Source organism: Odocoileus virginianus, chromosome 6, assembly GCF_023699985.2.
Source record: "Odocoileus virginianus isolate 20LAN1187 ecotype Illinois chromosome 6, Ovbor_1.2, whole genome shotgun sequence".
In the NCBI taxonomy this organism is placed as follows: domain Eukaryota; kingdom Metazoa; phylum Chordata; class Mammalia; order Artiodactyla; family Cervidae; genus Odocoileus; species Odocoileus virginianus.
Window position 1 is genome coordinate 62,807,040 of NC_069679.1, and position 17,642 is coordinate 62,824,681.

The 17,642-nt window shown below is 39.2% G+C and overlaps 1 protein-coding gene across 1 annotated transcript in view; it reads right to left on the reverse strand.

The window, feature by feature from the left end:
• Nucleotides 1-16,502, reverse strand: part of KCNH5 (potassium voltage-gated channel subfamily H member 5) — a 367,441-nt gene extending 350,939 nt beyond the window's left edge. Inside the window, exon 1 of the mRNA XM_070469447.1 lies at nt 15,640-16,502. Coding sequence (XP_070325548.1) covers nt 15,640-15,712 — 73 coding nt within the window. The 5' untranslated portion in view covers nt 15,713-16,502. The remainder of the gene's footprint in view (nt 1-15,639) is intronic.
• Nucleotides 16,503-17,642: the final 1,140 nt, after the last annotated feature.

Genomic DNA, 17,642 nt, shown 5'->3' on the forward strand with positions numbered 1-17,642 from the left:
TGAGAAACAGGAATAAGTAACAATATTTAAATCTTCTCATGTGGTCTAACATGCAGCCAGGGTGGAGAAGTCCTGATCTACTTCAGTAAATCCTAAATGCTGCCAGCCACACAAAAATACAGCCACAAAGGTCAGCCTAATGCTGTCAGGTTTGGAAAAATTTGCTCTCATATCTTGCTATTCAACGTGTGGACCAGTATCACCTGGGAGTTTATGAGCAATGCAGAATCTGGGACCTACCCCAGACCAAATGAATCAGAATCTGCTTTTTAGTGAGGTAATCAGGTGATTCCCCAAGCTCATGAATACACTCATCTTGTGCATGCTTTCCTTACTTTTAAGGATAGGAAAGCTGGCCAGGGACGTTAGAAGACTTGGCAAACACAGGTAAAGGGAATTTAGTGGGGCAGAAAGATAGAATTCGGTCTCACTGTCTGAGACTTTCTCTTCTGCCATTTTATTTCTGAACTGCTGTTTAAACTTTTGTTTTCATGTAATAAAAAGGAAGCCCTTCCTCTTTACAGGGCTATTTCTTCAGACAACAAGGAAAATAACTACATTCAGTTTAACACCACTACACATTAATCCCATTCCTAAAGGAGATTGTGTACAAACCATGAGGTCAATAATTTTGCTGACAGAAGTTTCTGGAAGAAGAAAGGTTATATTCAGTCAATGAAAACAACATAAAAGCATATTAGATGTTTTTCCCCTTCCATAGCAATTCTAGGAAAATGATGCCTTTCCTCTACTGCCACATTAGCTATATCTGGCATGATTAGATGCTTATTGAGGTGTTTGTTTCATTTATTTTGCTTTTAATGAAAACTACACCCTTTTCTGATCCAGAAATTTCATAAACAATAACAAGCATGAAATACCTGTTGGGGGGTTAAACTTCTCTCTCTTCCTCTCATCATTTTTATGCAAATTACCCTAGAGAGAAGTATTTCACCACACAAGCACAGAGAAATTTTCAGCTATTTTAACAAGTATTACCATAACGCAGGAGACCAGGGTTTGATCCCTGGGTCAGGAAGATCCCCTGGAGAAGGGGATGGCCACCCACTCCAGGATTCTTGCCTGGAGATTCCATGGACAGAGGAGCCTGGTGGGTCCCAGTCCATGAGGTTGCAAAGAGTCAGACACAATGGAGAGACTAACACTTCTGCTTTCACAAGACACAAAGGAATTCTATAGAGCCCTGAGGAAGAGAGAAAACAGGCAGTGGAGGTAGGAAAGGATAGGCCTTCACAAAAAGAACCCAGAAACACTGACTAAAACTTGCTCACAAATTTATACTTTTTCCAAGGTCTAGAGCTGCTTCTGAGGAAAGTCAACCAGATTCTCCTTCTGATTACATTCATTTAGTCCTAACCTTGGAGAATACATCACCTAGAAGTCATCACTCTTATTCTGAAAGCCCTGGCATAAAGCTCCTCCAACAGAGGTGAAACCCATAGTGTGAGCACTGGAAGGGAAGGACTGGGGTGTAGACTCACAACTCCAAGCATTACCCTGCCCTGCACAATCCTCCAATTCAAAGAGCAAGAGGATTCAAATTCCAAAGATCAGTGGCCAAGAAGGGAAATTTGGAGCTTGAGAATGAAATTCATGAACCAATTACTAACATTTTCTAAAAGGGATTGTAAAGGGTATTTCAACACTGAAAAGTGAAATTGAAAGGTTTCCTGCACTGCAGGCAGATTCTCTACCATCTGAGCCACCGGGAAAGCCCAAGAATACGGGAGCGGGTAGCCTATCCCTTCTCCAGTGGATCTTCCTGCCCCAGGAATTGAACTGGGGTCTCCTGCATTGCAAGGAGATGTTTTACCAGCTGAGCTACTGACTGTCAAATATTCATTATAAAGTTACATTTGATTTAGAATTTTGGTTTTATTTAAAATTTTATTTTGGATAGAGAGAACAACCTACTGGTTACCATGGGGAGAAGGGAGTAGGGACAAGATCGGGATAGGAGATTTACATACAAACTATTGATACTGTATAAAATAAATAAGCTACAAATTATGTTGTACAGCACAGAGAGTATAGACACTATTTCATCATAATTTTAAATGTAGTATAATCTATAAAAATTTTAAGTCATTGTTATACTTCTGAAATTAATATAATATTATAAATCAACGATACTTACTTCAATTTAAAAAACCCACTTAAGAAACATACATACATACCCCTCAGAATTTTGTCTCTCATAAGAGCCGGCCTCCTATTAAAATCTGAAGCTACATGTTTCTAATCCACAAAACAACCAGACTGATCAGGTTAATTACCTGACCTGTGATACTCTTTTCTAAACCTCTGAAAGAAGAATACAGAAATCACTTCTGTACACAATCACCCTGAACAAAGCTCTCTTCAGCTGCATTATTTTCTTCCAAGGAATGAAAAGGGAGCTAGAAGGCAAAGTGATAATGCAGGTGATATCTAGAGCTTCACACTGTACCTGGAAATTTTCCAATTTTCTCCATCTCAGTTTTCCCCATCTCCATCCCTACCTCCATCTATTCCCAGGTGCTTGAGCCAAAATCCTATGCTTCACACCTCTTCATTCTTGCCATCCAATTCATCACTATTGCAATTCATCCTTTTGCAAAATTCAGGCTCAAATTGAAGAAAGCCATTTGGGTATGACCCAAATCAAATCCCTTGTGATTACACAGTGGAGGTGACGAACAGATTCAAGGGATTAGATCTGGTAGAGAGTGTGCCTGAAGAACTATGGACGGAGGTTCATAACCCTGCACTGGAAGTGGTTACCAAAACCATTCCCAAGAAAAAGAAATACAAGAAGGCAAAGTGGTTGTCTGAGGAGGCCTTACAAATAGCTTAGGAAAGAAGAGAAGTGAATGGCAAAGGAGAAAGGGAAAGATATACCCAACTGAATGCAGAATTCCAGAGAAAAGCAGAGAGATAAGAAAGCCTTCTTAAGTGAACAATGCAACAAAACAGAGGAAAACAATAGAATAGGAAAGACTATAGGTCTCTTTAAGAAAACTGTAGATACCAAAGGAACATTTCATGCAAAGATGGGCACAATAAAGGACAGAAATGGCAAGGACCTAATAGAAGCAGAAAAGATAAGAAAAGACAGCAAGAATATGCAGAACAGTACAAAAAAGGTTTTAATCACCCAGATAATCACAACGGTGTAGTTGGTCACTCATGTAGAGCCAGATATCCTGGAGTGTGAAGTCAAGTGGGACTTAGCAAGCATTGCTACAAACAAAGCTAGTGGAGGTGACGGAATTCCAGCTGAGCTATTTTGAATCCTAAAAAATGACGCTGTGAAAGTGCTACACTCAATATGCCGGCAAATTTGGAAAACAGCAGTGGACACAGGACTGGAATAAGTCAGTTTTCGTTCCAATCCCAAAAAAAGGCAATGCCAAAGAATGTTCAAATTACCATAGATTGTGCTCATTTCACATACTAGCAAGGTAATGCTCAAAATCCTTCAAGCTAGGCTTCAGCAGTACATGAACTGAGAACTTCCAGATGTATAAGCTGGATTTAGAAAAGGCAGAGGAATCAGAGATCAAACTGCCAACAACACTGGATCATAAGGAATTCCAGAAAAATATCTACTTCTGCTTCATTGACTATGCTAAAACCCTTGACTGTGTGAGTCACAACAAACTATGGAATATTCTTGAAGAGACTGGACTATCGGACCACCTTACCTGCCTCCTGAGAAACCTATATGTAGGACAAGAAGCATCAGTTAGAACTGGACATGGAATAATGGACTGGTTCAAACTTCAACACTAAACCCTAATAATTTTACCAGCAGAAGCAACCACTTCTCTTAAACTCTACAGGTATTCTCCCAGGCAAAATGCTCCACCATTTCTTGCCTGGACTATCACAAGAGTCTCCTGGCTGCTCCCTACTAGCACTGTCCTTTCCTCCAACACAACTCGCCATTATACAGCAAGTGAACCCTGTCGCCAGATCTGTCCACTGACTTGGAATACAATGCAAAAGCCTTTCCCTGAGTAGTCAGGCTTCTGTCTCTCCACCCTGGTTTTCCACATTTCTCTTTTTTTGTCCACTGCGATGCAACTACACTGGCTTCTAAGCTTCACAAACTCAGCCACTCATTTTCTCTTTCTTCTTAGACCGTCCACAAGTTTCCTCTCCCTGAAATATTCTTCTGTCCACTCATCATCTATTTACCTCTTACTTTAGGTCTGAATTCAACACTACTTTCTCGGAAATGTCTTCCCAGACACCATCTCCCAGTCAAAATTAGCCTCTAACACACTTGACCACAGCATCCTCCCCTTTTCCTTCAAAATGCTTACCACAATTTGTAATTTATATTTGGTTTGGATTGGTGAAATGCCTGTTTCCCCACGAGATTACAAGTTCCATGAGGGCAGAGACCACATCTGTTGGTTCACCACTGTATACCCACAAAAGCTTACTGAATGAGCAAATCAAATAGAAAAATTCTTATTCCTAAAGTCATACAGTCAATAAATAATTATTAGAGCAATGCTACACATTATCAAGAATATAGATAAGGATTGTGCTAGGTATTTTTTTTTTCAAAGAATGAACAGTTTTGTTAAAAAAAAAAAAAAATTAGGTGTTCCAACACAGATTTCCCTGAACTCTGGAAACTTGTGAATTTAAATCATGCAGCATATATTACTTTTTAAACTTGTCTTCTGGGTGTCTATAGATATATTTAAGTTTCAGAGAACAGAAACAGCAGAACAATCCCTGAGGCACATACAGCACATTTTATTTGGGTTAAATAAAATCCTGGCACAGATGGCTAAACAAAAGCATAAATAATTTATGTGTCATGCCCACATCCACAATGTTGATTTCTGGTAGGTGCATTACCCACTTCTACTATGTCAATAATAGAATATAAGACTGGTATGTTTCAGTCCTCACAAATATACCTTTATCCTACAGCTCTGTATCAAAGAAATGTGTGTGTGTGTGCGTGTGTGTGTGTATAGACACATACGCTTTGTACCTTCCACAATGAGACTAATTATTATATAATAATATTGGCAACATTAAGCAGACCATCACTGTGGGAGTTTGAAATATGCAAAAAAAAATCTGTTAATTTATTCAAACTTGTTCAGCTGCCATCAAAGATAAAAATATGCCTCCACTTTTCATCTCCTTCAAGATCAAAGGTACGTTTTTAAGTTTCTGTGTTTCTTTGATGGCATTAAATTCATTTTTCCATCCAGCCAAAGTGGTTCAGGATTCACGAGCTATTTTAACATATATTCCTGAAATTCTAATGGTAGGAAAACAGCAATTTTGTTATAGAAAATATATATGTACACACACATATAAAAGAATGTCCAACAATTCAAGGCTTCTACTTTTAATAATTGGTGTTTTCTTCATGAAAGATATGTTTCTTAAAAGTACACTCATCAGCATCATTAAAAATAAAAGATAACTGCAATGATGGCCTATGTGATTTGTAGTCTCATAGTACAACAGAAAATCTTCACCCATGTAGATAAAAACAAATTTTTACTGAATTTTATTACAATGATATTTCTTAAAATACATAAGGGTGTAAAACATTCACTAGTTATATAATCTTGGATAGAAGCTAAATCAGTCAAGTTACGTTTATCAGGGAGGAGAAGTATTACATTTTTAATGTTTAAGCATCATTTTCTATCTTGCAAATAAACCTTGTTTTTGCAAATGAACTGCAGCTGTTATGAAGGGAGTCTATTTCCTTTAGAGTTTACCTTTTAAGGCTATCAAATACTAATGGCAAGATAACTAATGAAGAATTTCAATTAAAAGACTAGTCTAACCTCCACACCTGGTAGAAAAATAGAAGCGAGGCTTTTCTAAATACATTTATAATCCAATTAATTGCTAAAGCTTTGTCCTATATATTTTTTTAAATTTCTACTATCTATGCAGTAGGAGCTAATTGTTCAAGGGAAAGATACAGATCACATATTCAACTTTCTCTCCTTTGGCCAGATTTAACTGAGCCGGTTACAAAAAGAGGCTAAATTTCTGCCTTCTTCTTGAGTTTATCCAAGCATTACCAATTACTGAGGTAAAAAGAATTGATGCTTCTTTGACTATAAAGAGTAGTTCTTTGTTGTTGTCATTGTAAGGAAGAGTGGTGTTTGTTTGGTTTGGTTTTTTCTCCAAATAAGTACGTCCTTGGTAAAGTGAAGGCAAATGCCTGTAAGCTAAGATCCAGGGGTATAAAACTTAGGAAAGTCTCAGCAATTTAATACTTTGCTTTGTTCAGGTTAAAAAAAAAAAAAAGAAAAGAATCACCCTTACTTTAGAGAAAAAATAGGAACAGGTGAATATTTTTTAAGCCCTTGATGAGGCACAGTGCCAGAGCCACCACATTTGTGAGTTTGCCGAATCTTTCCAGCAACCCTGCAAGGTAATCATTAATACTGTAATCCTGTAGAGTCCTAGATGTCATCGAGAGTGATGGCTAGAGTCAGGATGGAAGTCCGTGTCGAGACAAGATAGAAATGCCTTTTATCTGTTGAGAGCACTGTTTTCTGCCCTACAGAGTTCCAGAAAGATGACGGGTTACCTTGACTATGGTTGCTCTAGTTGAAAATGAGGCTGCTTAGGAATGAATAACAAGAACATATCACATTCCTTTCATTCCTCACTCTCAGAGATCTTTTGTTTCTGGGCCCAGTTAACGACACAACTCTTCTTTCAACCTGTAACTCCTACTTTAGTCCATTATACTTGTACACATTGGCCATACATGATGCCAGTTATGAACACATCTCATGCCCTGAGATGAGTCAGTACAGTGAACTATCATGAATTCACTTACTCTGCACCCAGCACTTATAAAGAGTACAGCAGGAATATATGGCAAAATTCTTACCCCTGGAGATTAATAATCTGGTTAGGAAGTAAAACTAGTATTATACTGCATAGGAAGCCAAAAATGACCCTAAAATTTCTAGACTAAACGATTAAAATATTAAAGACACCTTTGACAGAAATGGGGAAATACCAAAGGAAGTAAGTCCGCTTGATGCCAAAAGCAATGATAAATCCAATGCTGTGTCCACACTGAGTTTTAGATAACTTGTGGGTAGTGCAGGAGAAATTCTGTAGGCCCCTGGTAACATGGGACTGGAGAACAGAAAGGATAAAGTTTAAATTATGACAGGGGACAAACTTGCTCTGAAAAAAAGGGTATAAATGTAAGAAAGACAGTTGAAAGTTGAACCTGAATGACCATTCACCCTTGGGTGGGGGGGTGGAGGAGGGAAGGGGAGTGGAAAGAGAATAGAAAATGAAAGGGAAACGGGCAAGAGAAAATACAAAGTCCTGAAAGCCAAAAAAAAGTGTGGAGAGGATAGAGGAGCAGAGTCTTAAATCCTGCAGAACTAGAAAAATATGGACAAATGAAAGGTTTCTGGATTCACAAGAATGCTCACTTGTAACCTTTCAGGAAGTCTCAACATTACAGTTTAGTCAGAAGTCCAGTGAAAGGAGGTTCAAAAGGAAGTGGTGACCAAGAATTAAAGGCATCAACTACAAATGGTGTTGAATATCTAAAGTGCTAAACATCTAAATAATAACAATAACTAGCTACACTGATGTGGAACTTGTTAAGTGCCAGACTCTGTTCTCAGCACTTTGCACATATCCTCCCATTTAATCCTCACTTTAGCACTGTAAGTTAGGCACTATTATTACTTGCATTTTGCAGAGCAGAAAACTAGGGACAGACAAGTTTGTCATAGAGCTAGTAAGCACCAGAGCCAGGACCTGAACGCAAGCCTCCAGAACCTGTGGTGCCTAACCAGTGTGTACACTGCCCATCACGGGAAAAAAAAGTGGGGGGGAGGAAACATTAGTTTTATCATCGTGCTCAATGTGCATCCCCAGTGCTTAGATCAGAGTCTAGCACATGGTAGGCACTCCACAAATTTATGTCAAATTATCGAATTAGTGAATGATTAACTAGAAAGAGTATGAAGGTCAAGCAAAAGGATGGCAGCTATTTTAGGTGAGTTTATTCTCAGACTGTTTAACCCTCATTAAAAAATTTCTCTATTCTCTCAACACTATGAAAGTAAACTCATTGTGCTATAATTTGTCCCAAATTAAAAATATGCCAGGAAACATGAAAAGGCTTACAGAAAAGATGAGGATAAAGATGAACTTTTGCTCTTTCTTAATCTAAGCGAGTTGTTTTCCAGTTAAACTTGGTGACCTGAGGCTGACCCTGAAGGCTCTAACAAGCCAAAATCTATCCTGCCTCTTCTTCTGATTACTGCACAGGACTGCAAGCTGCTTCTCAAGGTGGAATTCACTCAGAAGATACATAAATGGATATAGATCAACTCCCAGGGATAAAACTTACCATCAATAACTCCTAATGCAAAATCGTTTTACAAAAGGAATTAATTAGAATCAAAAAATTTATAAACAGTTATTTCCTATAGCCAATATTTTAAGCCTTGGAGATCAGAACAAAAAATGATAGGAAATATTTCAGCTATATATCCAGTTGCAATAAGAGACGAATGTGAGATCACTCACACAATCACCTCTCAAGCTCTCATGACTCCCATCTGATTTTCCCCATTCAATGTGATTTCCATGTTCAGATTTACACATTGGTTATCTAAATATTTTAAACTATGCAGTTACTGATACAAGCTTACCTAATAGATTTAATCGGCAGTGTTTTAGAAAAGAATCAATTCTAGCCTTGGTTAACTTCGGAGACAAAATTAAAAGCATTTATTCAACTAGTATGTAGCGTTATGTGCTCTTCACAGTGGAGGATACAAAAGTTATGTGTAAGGTACAACCCATATCCTCAAGAAGCTTAGCCCATATACCAACACTTCCCTGACTTCCCAGTTATTTGTCATTATCTCTAGAAACTGCTGATTGTGCACCTAAGCTCAGATCTAAAATCATGTATCTTGTGAAATCAATAGGACTTAGTACTTATGTTTCGTTGATGGGACCAGACCCAATAAAGAAAGAAATCCATTTCAATAAGATTTCAAATTGCTTTTCAACCACTCTTCCTTTATAAATTATTTCACTTTTTATTTAATTTTCTTATCTTTTCCCATGTGAAAGCTTAATATATCAGAAAACCATTATCTAGAATGTATACAAATACTTCTTTGTGTTAGTAATAATATTCATAAACAACCAAATACTAAAATAGTGTCTAAAATGCACTCTGAAATATGTGACAATATTGTCAGTGGTCATTTGATTAACTATCTTTCAAGACCAAGTCTTTCCAATATTAAAATATCTACATTATATAAAACGAGAATATTCAAATGACTCTTTTTAGTCATTCTTCAGTGATGAAAAGGAGTTATATCCTACATTATTAAGCTAGCATATTTAGTGAAATACACTGAGGATGTTTTTTCAGGCGTGCTAAGGTATAACTGACAAATAAAAATTGTATATATTTAAAGTATATAACTTGATGATTTGATATCACATGCAATCAAGCTAATCAACACATCCATCATTTCACATAGTTACTACTTTGCTTTATTGGGTGTGTGGCAAGAACGAGGCTGGAGTTTTTTAAATTCTATTATTAAAGAAAAATATTTTACAAACGTCCATTTCTTACAACACATAAAGACTACTTTCTTTGACCTCAATTTCCACAACAATAATTACCACTGGTTTTGTGACTTGTTATTCAGGTTTACTTGCTTTCACACTATATCTATGTAATTCATAGAAGTACTGTATGAAACATTTTAATTTTCCCCACTAAAACTGATTTTGTTTGGGACATTTCAGAGCATCTCTCAAAATATGGTTTCTAACCCTACCAAAAAGAAAACAAAAAATCCCTATAACCAAGATTCAAACTTGATGATGGACAAGAAATAAAACCTCTTAAAGTAGTACTGTACCTCCAATCATATTTTTTTAGTTTAATAAGTTTGGAAAACTTTGAAGGATATTTATTTTAGCTCTGTATTTTATTTTTAAAGTTTGCATAACATTGAACTACTAGAATCATGTAACATCCTAGGTAAGTATCTATAAATCTGTAAACTATCTTTTAATAAAATCAAAGCACTATCATGAACTGATTCTACTTGATCGAACAATCAAAATTATATTAAGATATCTGATGAGGGAATTTTTTGTTGAAATAGAAAATATGTATTCATCCTTCTAATGTGAACATTAATTATACATAATTATTCTGAAAAACTTTATATTTTATATATATTATCACCACACAGAGATGGTTACAATAACATTTTGTTCATCTGCTAAAGTGAAAGTTATACTAACCTAAAATTTGAATTTGTTTCCATAAATTGTTTTTACTAATATCACATTCATTTAGTCAGAAAATGTTGGTTATCATCAACCAATATAAGATAGCAATTCCTTTCTTCTTTTCACTTTCTTATAGGTCTTCTATTTTAGATATTTTCTGCCAAGAGTAACAACTAACTTCATTGATTTTTAACCCCCAAACTTGAGGAAAAGGACAGAAAAGAGAACCAGACATAAATTAGTTTAGCTGTGGCAGAACCTATACTGCCCTCCTGTGGTGAATCTTAACTACAGACTCTGGAGAACAGTGCAAGCTTTTCCTAGACTAAAGGCTGGAGAATGTGGAAGCATTGTTCCTCCATGCTAGCAAGCAGCTGTTATTAACAATGAAAGCAAAAGATAAATATTGACTAAACTAAAAAGACTCCTTTACAGAAATTTACTCAGTCACTGTCAAAACAATCATAGCTACTCCCTTCTACTCTATAAAATACTGTGCTATAGGTTTCTTTTAGTAGGGCAGTTGACAGATGGCCAAGCATGTGGATTTCTTTTACCCTCTACTTCTTATACACTATACCACTGCAGTCCATGGGGTCGCAAAGGGTTGGACACAACTGAGCGACTGAACTGAACTGAACTACTTCTCGAATCAAGCAAAAGAGAGACAAACGGAGAAATTTCTAGTGAACACAAGGGTGTCCTGGGATAAGCAGCTCCCTAGTCAACAAAGTACTGCATCTGTTATATAAGGCAATGTGGACCCTGAAGAATGGGCCAATCCTCTCGCTTACTTATAAATATAATTTAGGAAGTGGTCAGTGCAATTTCAACCTCTGTGATATTTTAAAAGTAGAACTGATACATCATAAGACTTGGATAAACCAAAGCTTCAGAAATTCTAAGTGGTTTTATCAATATACCCTGAAGAATGTTTTAGATCTTTCAAGAAAAAATATCAAGTACTCTATACCAAAAAAAAATTTGTCCTTCATCATTTTTTTTAATTGGATGATACTTATGAGTCATTATTTCTTTATTTTGTTTTTAAATCACTAGCTTTCCACTTTCTCTCCTATAGGATCTCATTTAAGGTCTCAGTTTTTACAAGTATTAACTATAGCACAAAAAATTATTTTAGACTTTCCTATTGGTAAGAGCAAAGAAAGTATTTGGGGAGGTATTTCAAGTAAAATGAAAAACTGAGTTTACTAAGTAGCTTCTCTTGAAGGTTAAGCAGTTCATAAAATACTGCTTTTTCTGTTTTCTTCTTTCCTAAGCCCCTTTTTTTCTCTAAAAATAAAACACTTCCAGTTTTTCCTAATGTCTAAAAGATAAAAGAACAATAGCTATATTCTAATTTAAAAGAAATTATTTTTATAGTTAAAATTTTCAAAATGGTAACTAGTTTACTGTCACTCAAACTAATAATGCTTGCCTATTTGCTAAAGAATCAAAGACAACATATACACAGAAATGTACTGCCCAAAGCAATAATTACATTGAAGGCCTTGGAAATATCTTGTTTTGTTTAAATCTAAAGTTCCACCTAAAAGTCCTTAAAAACCTACTTTCTTTCAGGTATCTACCCTCTACCCATAAGGGTACGGCTCCCTACAGCCCAAAATTTATGGATGAAGAGCTTGAAAAAATACTGAAATTTAAATAAGGAAAGCTAACCTAATAATGTTTCAGACACAGATTCAGTCAGTAAGCACTTTGGATGGAAGCCTTCCATGAGACATTGCATGCCTGTAATGAACTCGCCACATAGTTCCTAAACTGTATCTTCCTAACTACATATTTTGATTTTACTAGCCAAAAATGTATCTAAATCTTGCTATTGCATTTATGCTCTTGACCTTTACAACTTCTTGGAGTAAATAATGTGCACTCTCTACCTATTAGAATCACATGTAATGATTGTAATTCCTTTTATTTGTCTAAAAATGATCTTATCTTTTATCTTAAAACTAAAAAGAGGAATTTCCTACTTCTACCATTTGGGTATTTGGCTATATAGTATGTTTGTATCCATCCTACTCAATGGCCCTCATTACTTTATTTTATAAACTTTGAATCACCAATAACAATTTGAAATGCTTTCCCATAACAGACTGAGTCAACTAAATAAGGAAAATAAAAATCCAATCTCGAGAAGTGTAAAATAACAGCAAATAGGCTATGGGACCATTCTAGGGCAAAGAATATAGCACGGTTATTCTGGAAAATTGCAACTGAGGAGTTTGGAACTTTATTAGGAAACCCTTGTGTTTAAAAACTATACCCAAATATATCACACTTCTTGCTCTTTTGTTCTTCGTCAAGAAGTATTCTGATGGATTTCTAATTGACTGAGCTTTCAGCTCATTAGTGATAGCCTAATAAATAAAAGCGTGTATCCCTCCTTTTCTCTCTCCCCCACCTCTTGTTCCCTCCCTCTCTGTATTCTGCTACTTTTTACATCTCTCTTTTGCCCCTTGAGTGTGTGAAAGAATCTATTTCCTCTGCATCTATCTTTGTGTCTGAGTGGATACCTGTCTGTATTTTATCTGTGTGCATCTCTACATATGTTTCTACTCCATCTGATTCTCACTAAAAGATCTGATCTTTTCATAAGAAGAAAATGAGGTTGTGTCAGAAAGAGAAGAATTTCATGGAGTACAGGTTAATAGCCAGTCCCAAACCATCTTCCTTCAATTCTTAAATATATTGGGAGTACTGCTTCCTTTTTTTTTCCACTAAAGCTCTGTCAATACATCACTTTCAATGTTGTTAAGTTATTGAGTAATGAAATCTTTACTGTGACAAACTCAATCCATCTGTGAGAACCCTGACGGGTATTTTCTGTTAATCTCAATTAAGCAATTTCTCAGAATGAATTTTTTGATTTCTCTGCCAAATCATATAGAAGTGACAACAATTGTGGGATATTCCCACAAAATATAACACTGTAATTCTCAATTTCTGGGGTACTTCCTGTGTAAGTGGCATTGAGACATTCCAGTACTGATTACATACACAAGGACATACACTTACCTCAAATATCTAACACATTTCAAACAAAGCTGAGAAGTTTTGAGTAGCTGTATTGTAAGTTAGCCACAAGCAATTAGAGGTGATATTTAAAATGTGAAAACAGATGAATTTTCATTTGTACTTGGTGCTATGCATGGAAAGAAACATTAAACCAGTGAAGCAATTATAACATGAAGTGTAAAAAAGATAAAACGTTCATTAATTTGGATAGTGGATTTAAAAATGGAGGCAATAGAAGCAGCTATTTCTAAGCCACATAAAGTAAGTCATAGTTTCATGGTATATCAGAAATAAAAGATATTCTGCAAACTGGCTCATAGTTTCAGTCTGTATAAGAAGTTTCATCCAAAGATGCTATATGAGTAAACTTCAGTCATTTCTCATCTACTTTCTAGTTACCAAGAGGAGAAATAGAGAACCCTCCAAATTTTAAGGCCTTCTCTTAAAAATCCTCTTGCAGACCAAACTGCATGGAGTTGAAATAACCCAAGAGGATGAGAAAGCTGAAAAAAAAGGGCTTTATCTTAAAAGCTATATCTTAAATAGCTAATTGCAATAAACTTTAAATTTCCCAAACTAGTTGTTTTAACAGCAATATCTCTTTGTATTCCAGGTTTCTATACAATATTAATATAGGAAATAATGTATTAACATATAAATTGTCTACCATAATGAGTTCATATTTTATATTATCATAAAAAATCAAACACACATTCAAAATCACATTGGAATGGCTAAAAATATAGTTATTTTTTAAAACTAGACCAGGCCTATTAGTCATTTTTTCCAACCTCAAAAAGTCAGTTCAAGATTTGAAACAGGCATTGATAAAATAGGAAGAAATAAAGTCAAAAGTCACAAATTAAAGCCTAATACCATGTCATAGACTGATGAAAAGTACCTTGGAACACTTACATTACAGTCCCAAAATCAAGGGAAATATTTGCAAACCTAGTTTTAGAAGAGATTAAATCCTAAAAATTAACACAACCTAATCTACCAATTCAGGAAAAGCACAATTGTGCCTCTCTCTGTCTTGCCCACTAAGCAGGGAGCTTTTTGAAAGCAGAGTGTCTTAATCATTTTTATCCAAAGGACCCCACAGAGTGTCTCTTGTATAAGGCATCCAAATAAATATTGTTTAGTTGAATGAACGAATGAATGAATGAATGATTAAACAATGATTATGGAACTGCATAGAGCATTTCCACTGCTTTAGTCCAAGATCTACTGTAATTAATATGCAGAAATGTCTTTCTCATAATTCTCCAAGCAAAGGATCTCAAAATAAAATAACTGGCTTCTGAAGGAAAAAAGGAGCAACTTTAAAGCATCTTTTACATATCTTGCTTGTAAAATTAAAAATTATATAAAAGATTTGAAAACAAGTAGAAGATGTATACTTCAGTAAAATGCAAAGTTTACAAGGTCCTAAAAGGTGAAATATACAACCATCCCCATTCAGATATCTTAGAGGAAATGAATGCACAAATGGACAGAAATTTAAAGTCACTTTAAGGCAAGAAAACCCTAGTCTCGGTAGCAAGGTAGGACGGCATTTTTTAAATTGTTTCTTTAGTTACTTTAAAAGCACAGTAGCTATTGCTTCCCCTCTGCCTTTCTCCTGTTTAAGTCAAATCAAATATATCATACAGATCAACATAGACCAATGCCTCAGAAAAGACAAACTTCAAATTTGACCAAAATAATCGCCTTTCCTTTTTTCCAGAACGGACTCTTAGGTTCAACTCCAACCAGCCTCCCAAACTCTAGGCTCCTTTCAACGGTACCCATTGGGCCTGAAAGCCATTCCAGAGACTTAAATCTTAAGGAGCCACTTTCACAGCCATTCCCAACTTAAGGGAAGCCCTTCCACCGAGATTAAAAATTTAATCAGTCTCTGCAGTCTACTTGATTCAGGGAGAAAAAAAAATGTGGTGGAAAGATGAACGAGAAAGACATCCCTCAACAAACTCAACTCTATTCTCCAGCCCTACCTCCTCCCTACCCGCTGCTCCCCTTCGACTTCCTCTGCTCCCGGCTCTGGACAGGTGGGAGGGGGGGTGAGTACTTTTTGGGGAGGGGCTGCAACAAACTTTCCTTCCGCCACCTCTTTCCCACCCCCACCTCACATCAGGTCCAGCTGGTAACTGAAGCCACTGGGAAGGGCTGTCCGTATCCCCCTCCCCCCTTGGGAGAGGGATGAGATGAGGTGGATGGGGGGCGTGGGTGGGCAGGATGCAGGTGGAGGGGTCTTCTGACTGTAACTCTTCTTACCACTGGAGCGCCTGACGATGTTTTCCAGAAACGTGTTCTGCGGTGCCACCAGCCCTCTCTTGCCCCCCGGCATCCTGGGTCTAAAGAGCAGCGGCCAGGATCCGCGGCGGGGGAGGGGGGGTTGCAGGAAGAGAAGGTGGAGCAAGAGGAGGAAAAGGTGGAAGAGAAGATCGAGCCGAAAGAAGAGGGGGCGCGGCGGCGGCGGCGGGGTCCCCTGACTGTGTCTCCAGCCCGACCCGGATGAGCAGCTCTGGGGAGAAGGACCAGGCAGTTCATGGTAGTAGCACTCCCCCGGCCGCCGCTGCCCAGACTGTGGCGGTGCCGCGCACGGGGCTCGGGAACTGCAGGCTCCGCGGGGCACAATGCGCCTGCGCCGCCCCCGCTGTCGCTGTCCCGCCGGTGCTGATGCTGAAGCTGCCGCTGAAGCTGTTGTCGCGGCGGCGGTCACCTAGGCGCGGGCTCAGCATTTCTCCCCCTGCCCCGACCACCGGGGCCGAGGGAGCAGGAAAAGCCCACTCGAAGCCCTCTCTGCCAGAGCCTTTACTGCCCCTTCCTCTCTCCCTTCGCTAGCCCACCCCTCTGGCGCGGTTGGGTCAGGGCTGCCCGGCTGAGCCCAACTTCTGCCCGGCGGTGCGCCCGGTAGCCGCTCCTCTCTCCCCGGAGATCGAGGCTAACGCTCGCTGTCCAGTGGGGCCCTGGAGAGGGCGAGGAAGTGGGGAGAGGCAGGCAGGATGCCAAAGAGGACAGCGGGCAGTCGGAGGGGGTCACATCTCGGTTTCTCCTGCCAAGGTCCCGAGTCCCGACTGCTCCCGAGAACGCAGCTGCCGGGGCGGAGGTGTTGATCGTCTCCCGCTCCAGCCCGGGCTGAGAGCGGAAAGGGGACTGACTGGGCGGCGCGCGGGGACGCAGAGCAGCCACCTGACGCTGCTACCGCCCCCCTCTGGGCTTGGGCGCCCGAAGCTCAGCAGAGGAGCCCTCCTCACCCGCCCTGGCCCACGCCTTGAGCCACAGCCAGATAAGGTCCGAGCGCAGAGCTGGGGGCGCAGAAATGGCCCCTGCACCCCAGGCTGAGTCTGGCGCGCGGTGGGGTGCGGCGACTACACTGGGATGCTTCCCAGGGCTGCGGAGCGCAGAGGCGAGCGGCGAGCCCCGCCGCTGCTAAGTTGCGGGAAGGGTTGCACTTAGTGAAATGAGTAGGGGAAGAGGGTGACTAATTCACCCGCCGAGAGAAGAGTGCAGCGAGCAGCGTTTGCGGTGGAAAAACAGTGACGGCTGTGGGCGCGAAGCTGTCCAGGTCCGGAGACTGCGAGCGGGAATCGTTTCCAACAAAACTCGGAACCCGCGACAGGAGGGGAACCGTTAAAAACCGAGCCCACAAGCCCACAGGCTCAGAGTCTGCAACGGAGAAGGGAAAATAGCCTAAGTGCGAAGGGACTGGGGAAACAGAGGGAAAGAAATGAGGGCGCTCAGGACGGCAAGGGTACTTCCTTTTACCTAAGGCCGTGGTTCTAAGTGGTCCCGGACTGGAAGCACCTCCTAAGAACTTGTTTAAAATGCAAATTATTCGGCTCTACCCTAGAGCTCGGAACCAGGAACTCTGGGAGCTGGGGCTAACAATGCTTTAAGAAGCCCTCCGGATAAATATTCTTATTGCTCAAGTTTAAGAAGAACTGATCGAAGGCTTTCGCGCCGGAGGCTTCGCCTGGGCCTGTCTAGAAAGGACGACTGCATAAACAGGGTCGAGGAGTGAGGACAGAAATTGCGCTCCGGCTGGGTCAGAGGTTGGTGGCGAGGCAAAGCATAAAGAAGGAAGGCTAAAGGAGAGTTGGATGGGGCCGTCCCCTTTGCTGAGACCTGTGCTAGATAACCCTTGCCAGAAACGGTCAAACTGGGCTATACTCAGAAGCGGTAGGATTCTCCCTGGAAGGGGTCAGAGGAAATAACCTCTGCTCCGCCCCTACTCTGGGCAAGGGGATTGGGAAGTGGGGGTGGTGTCTCGACTT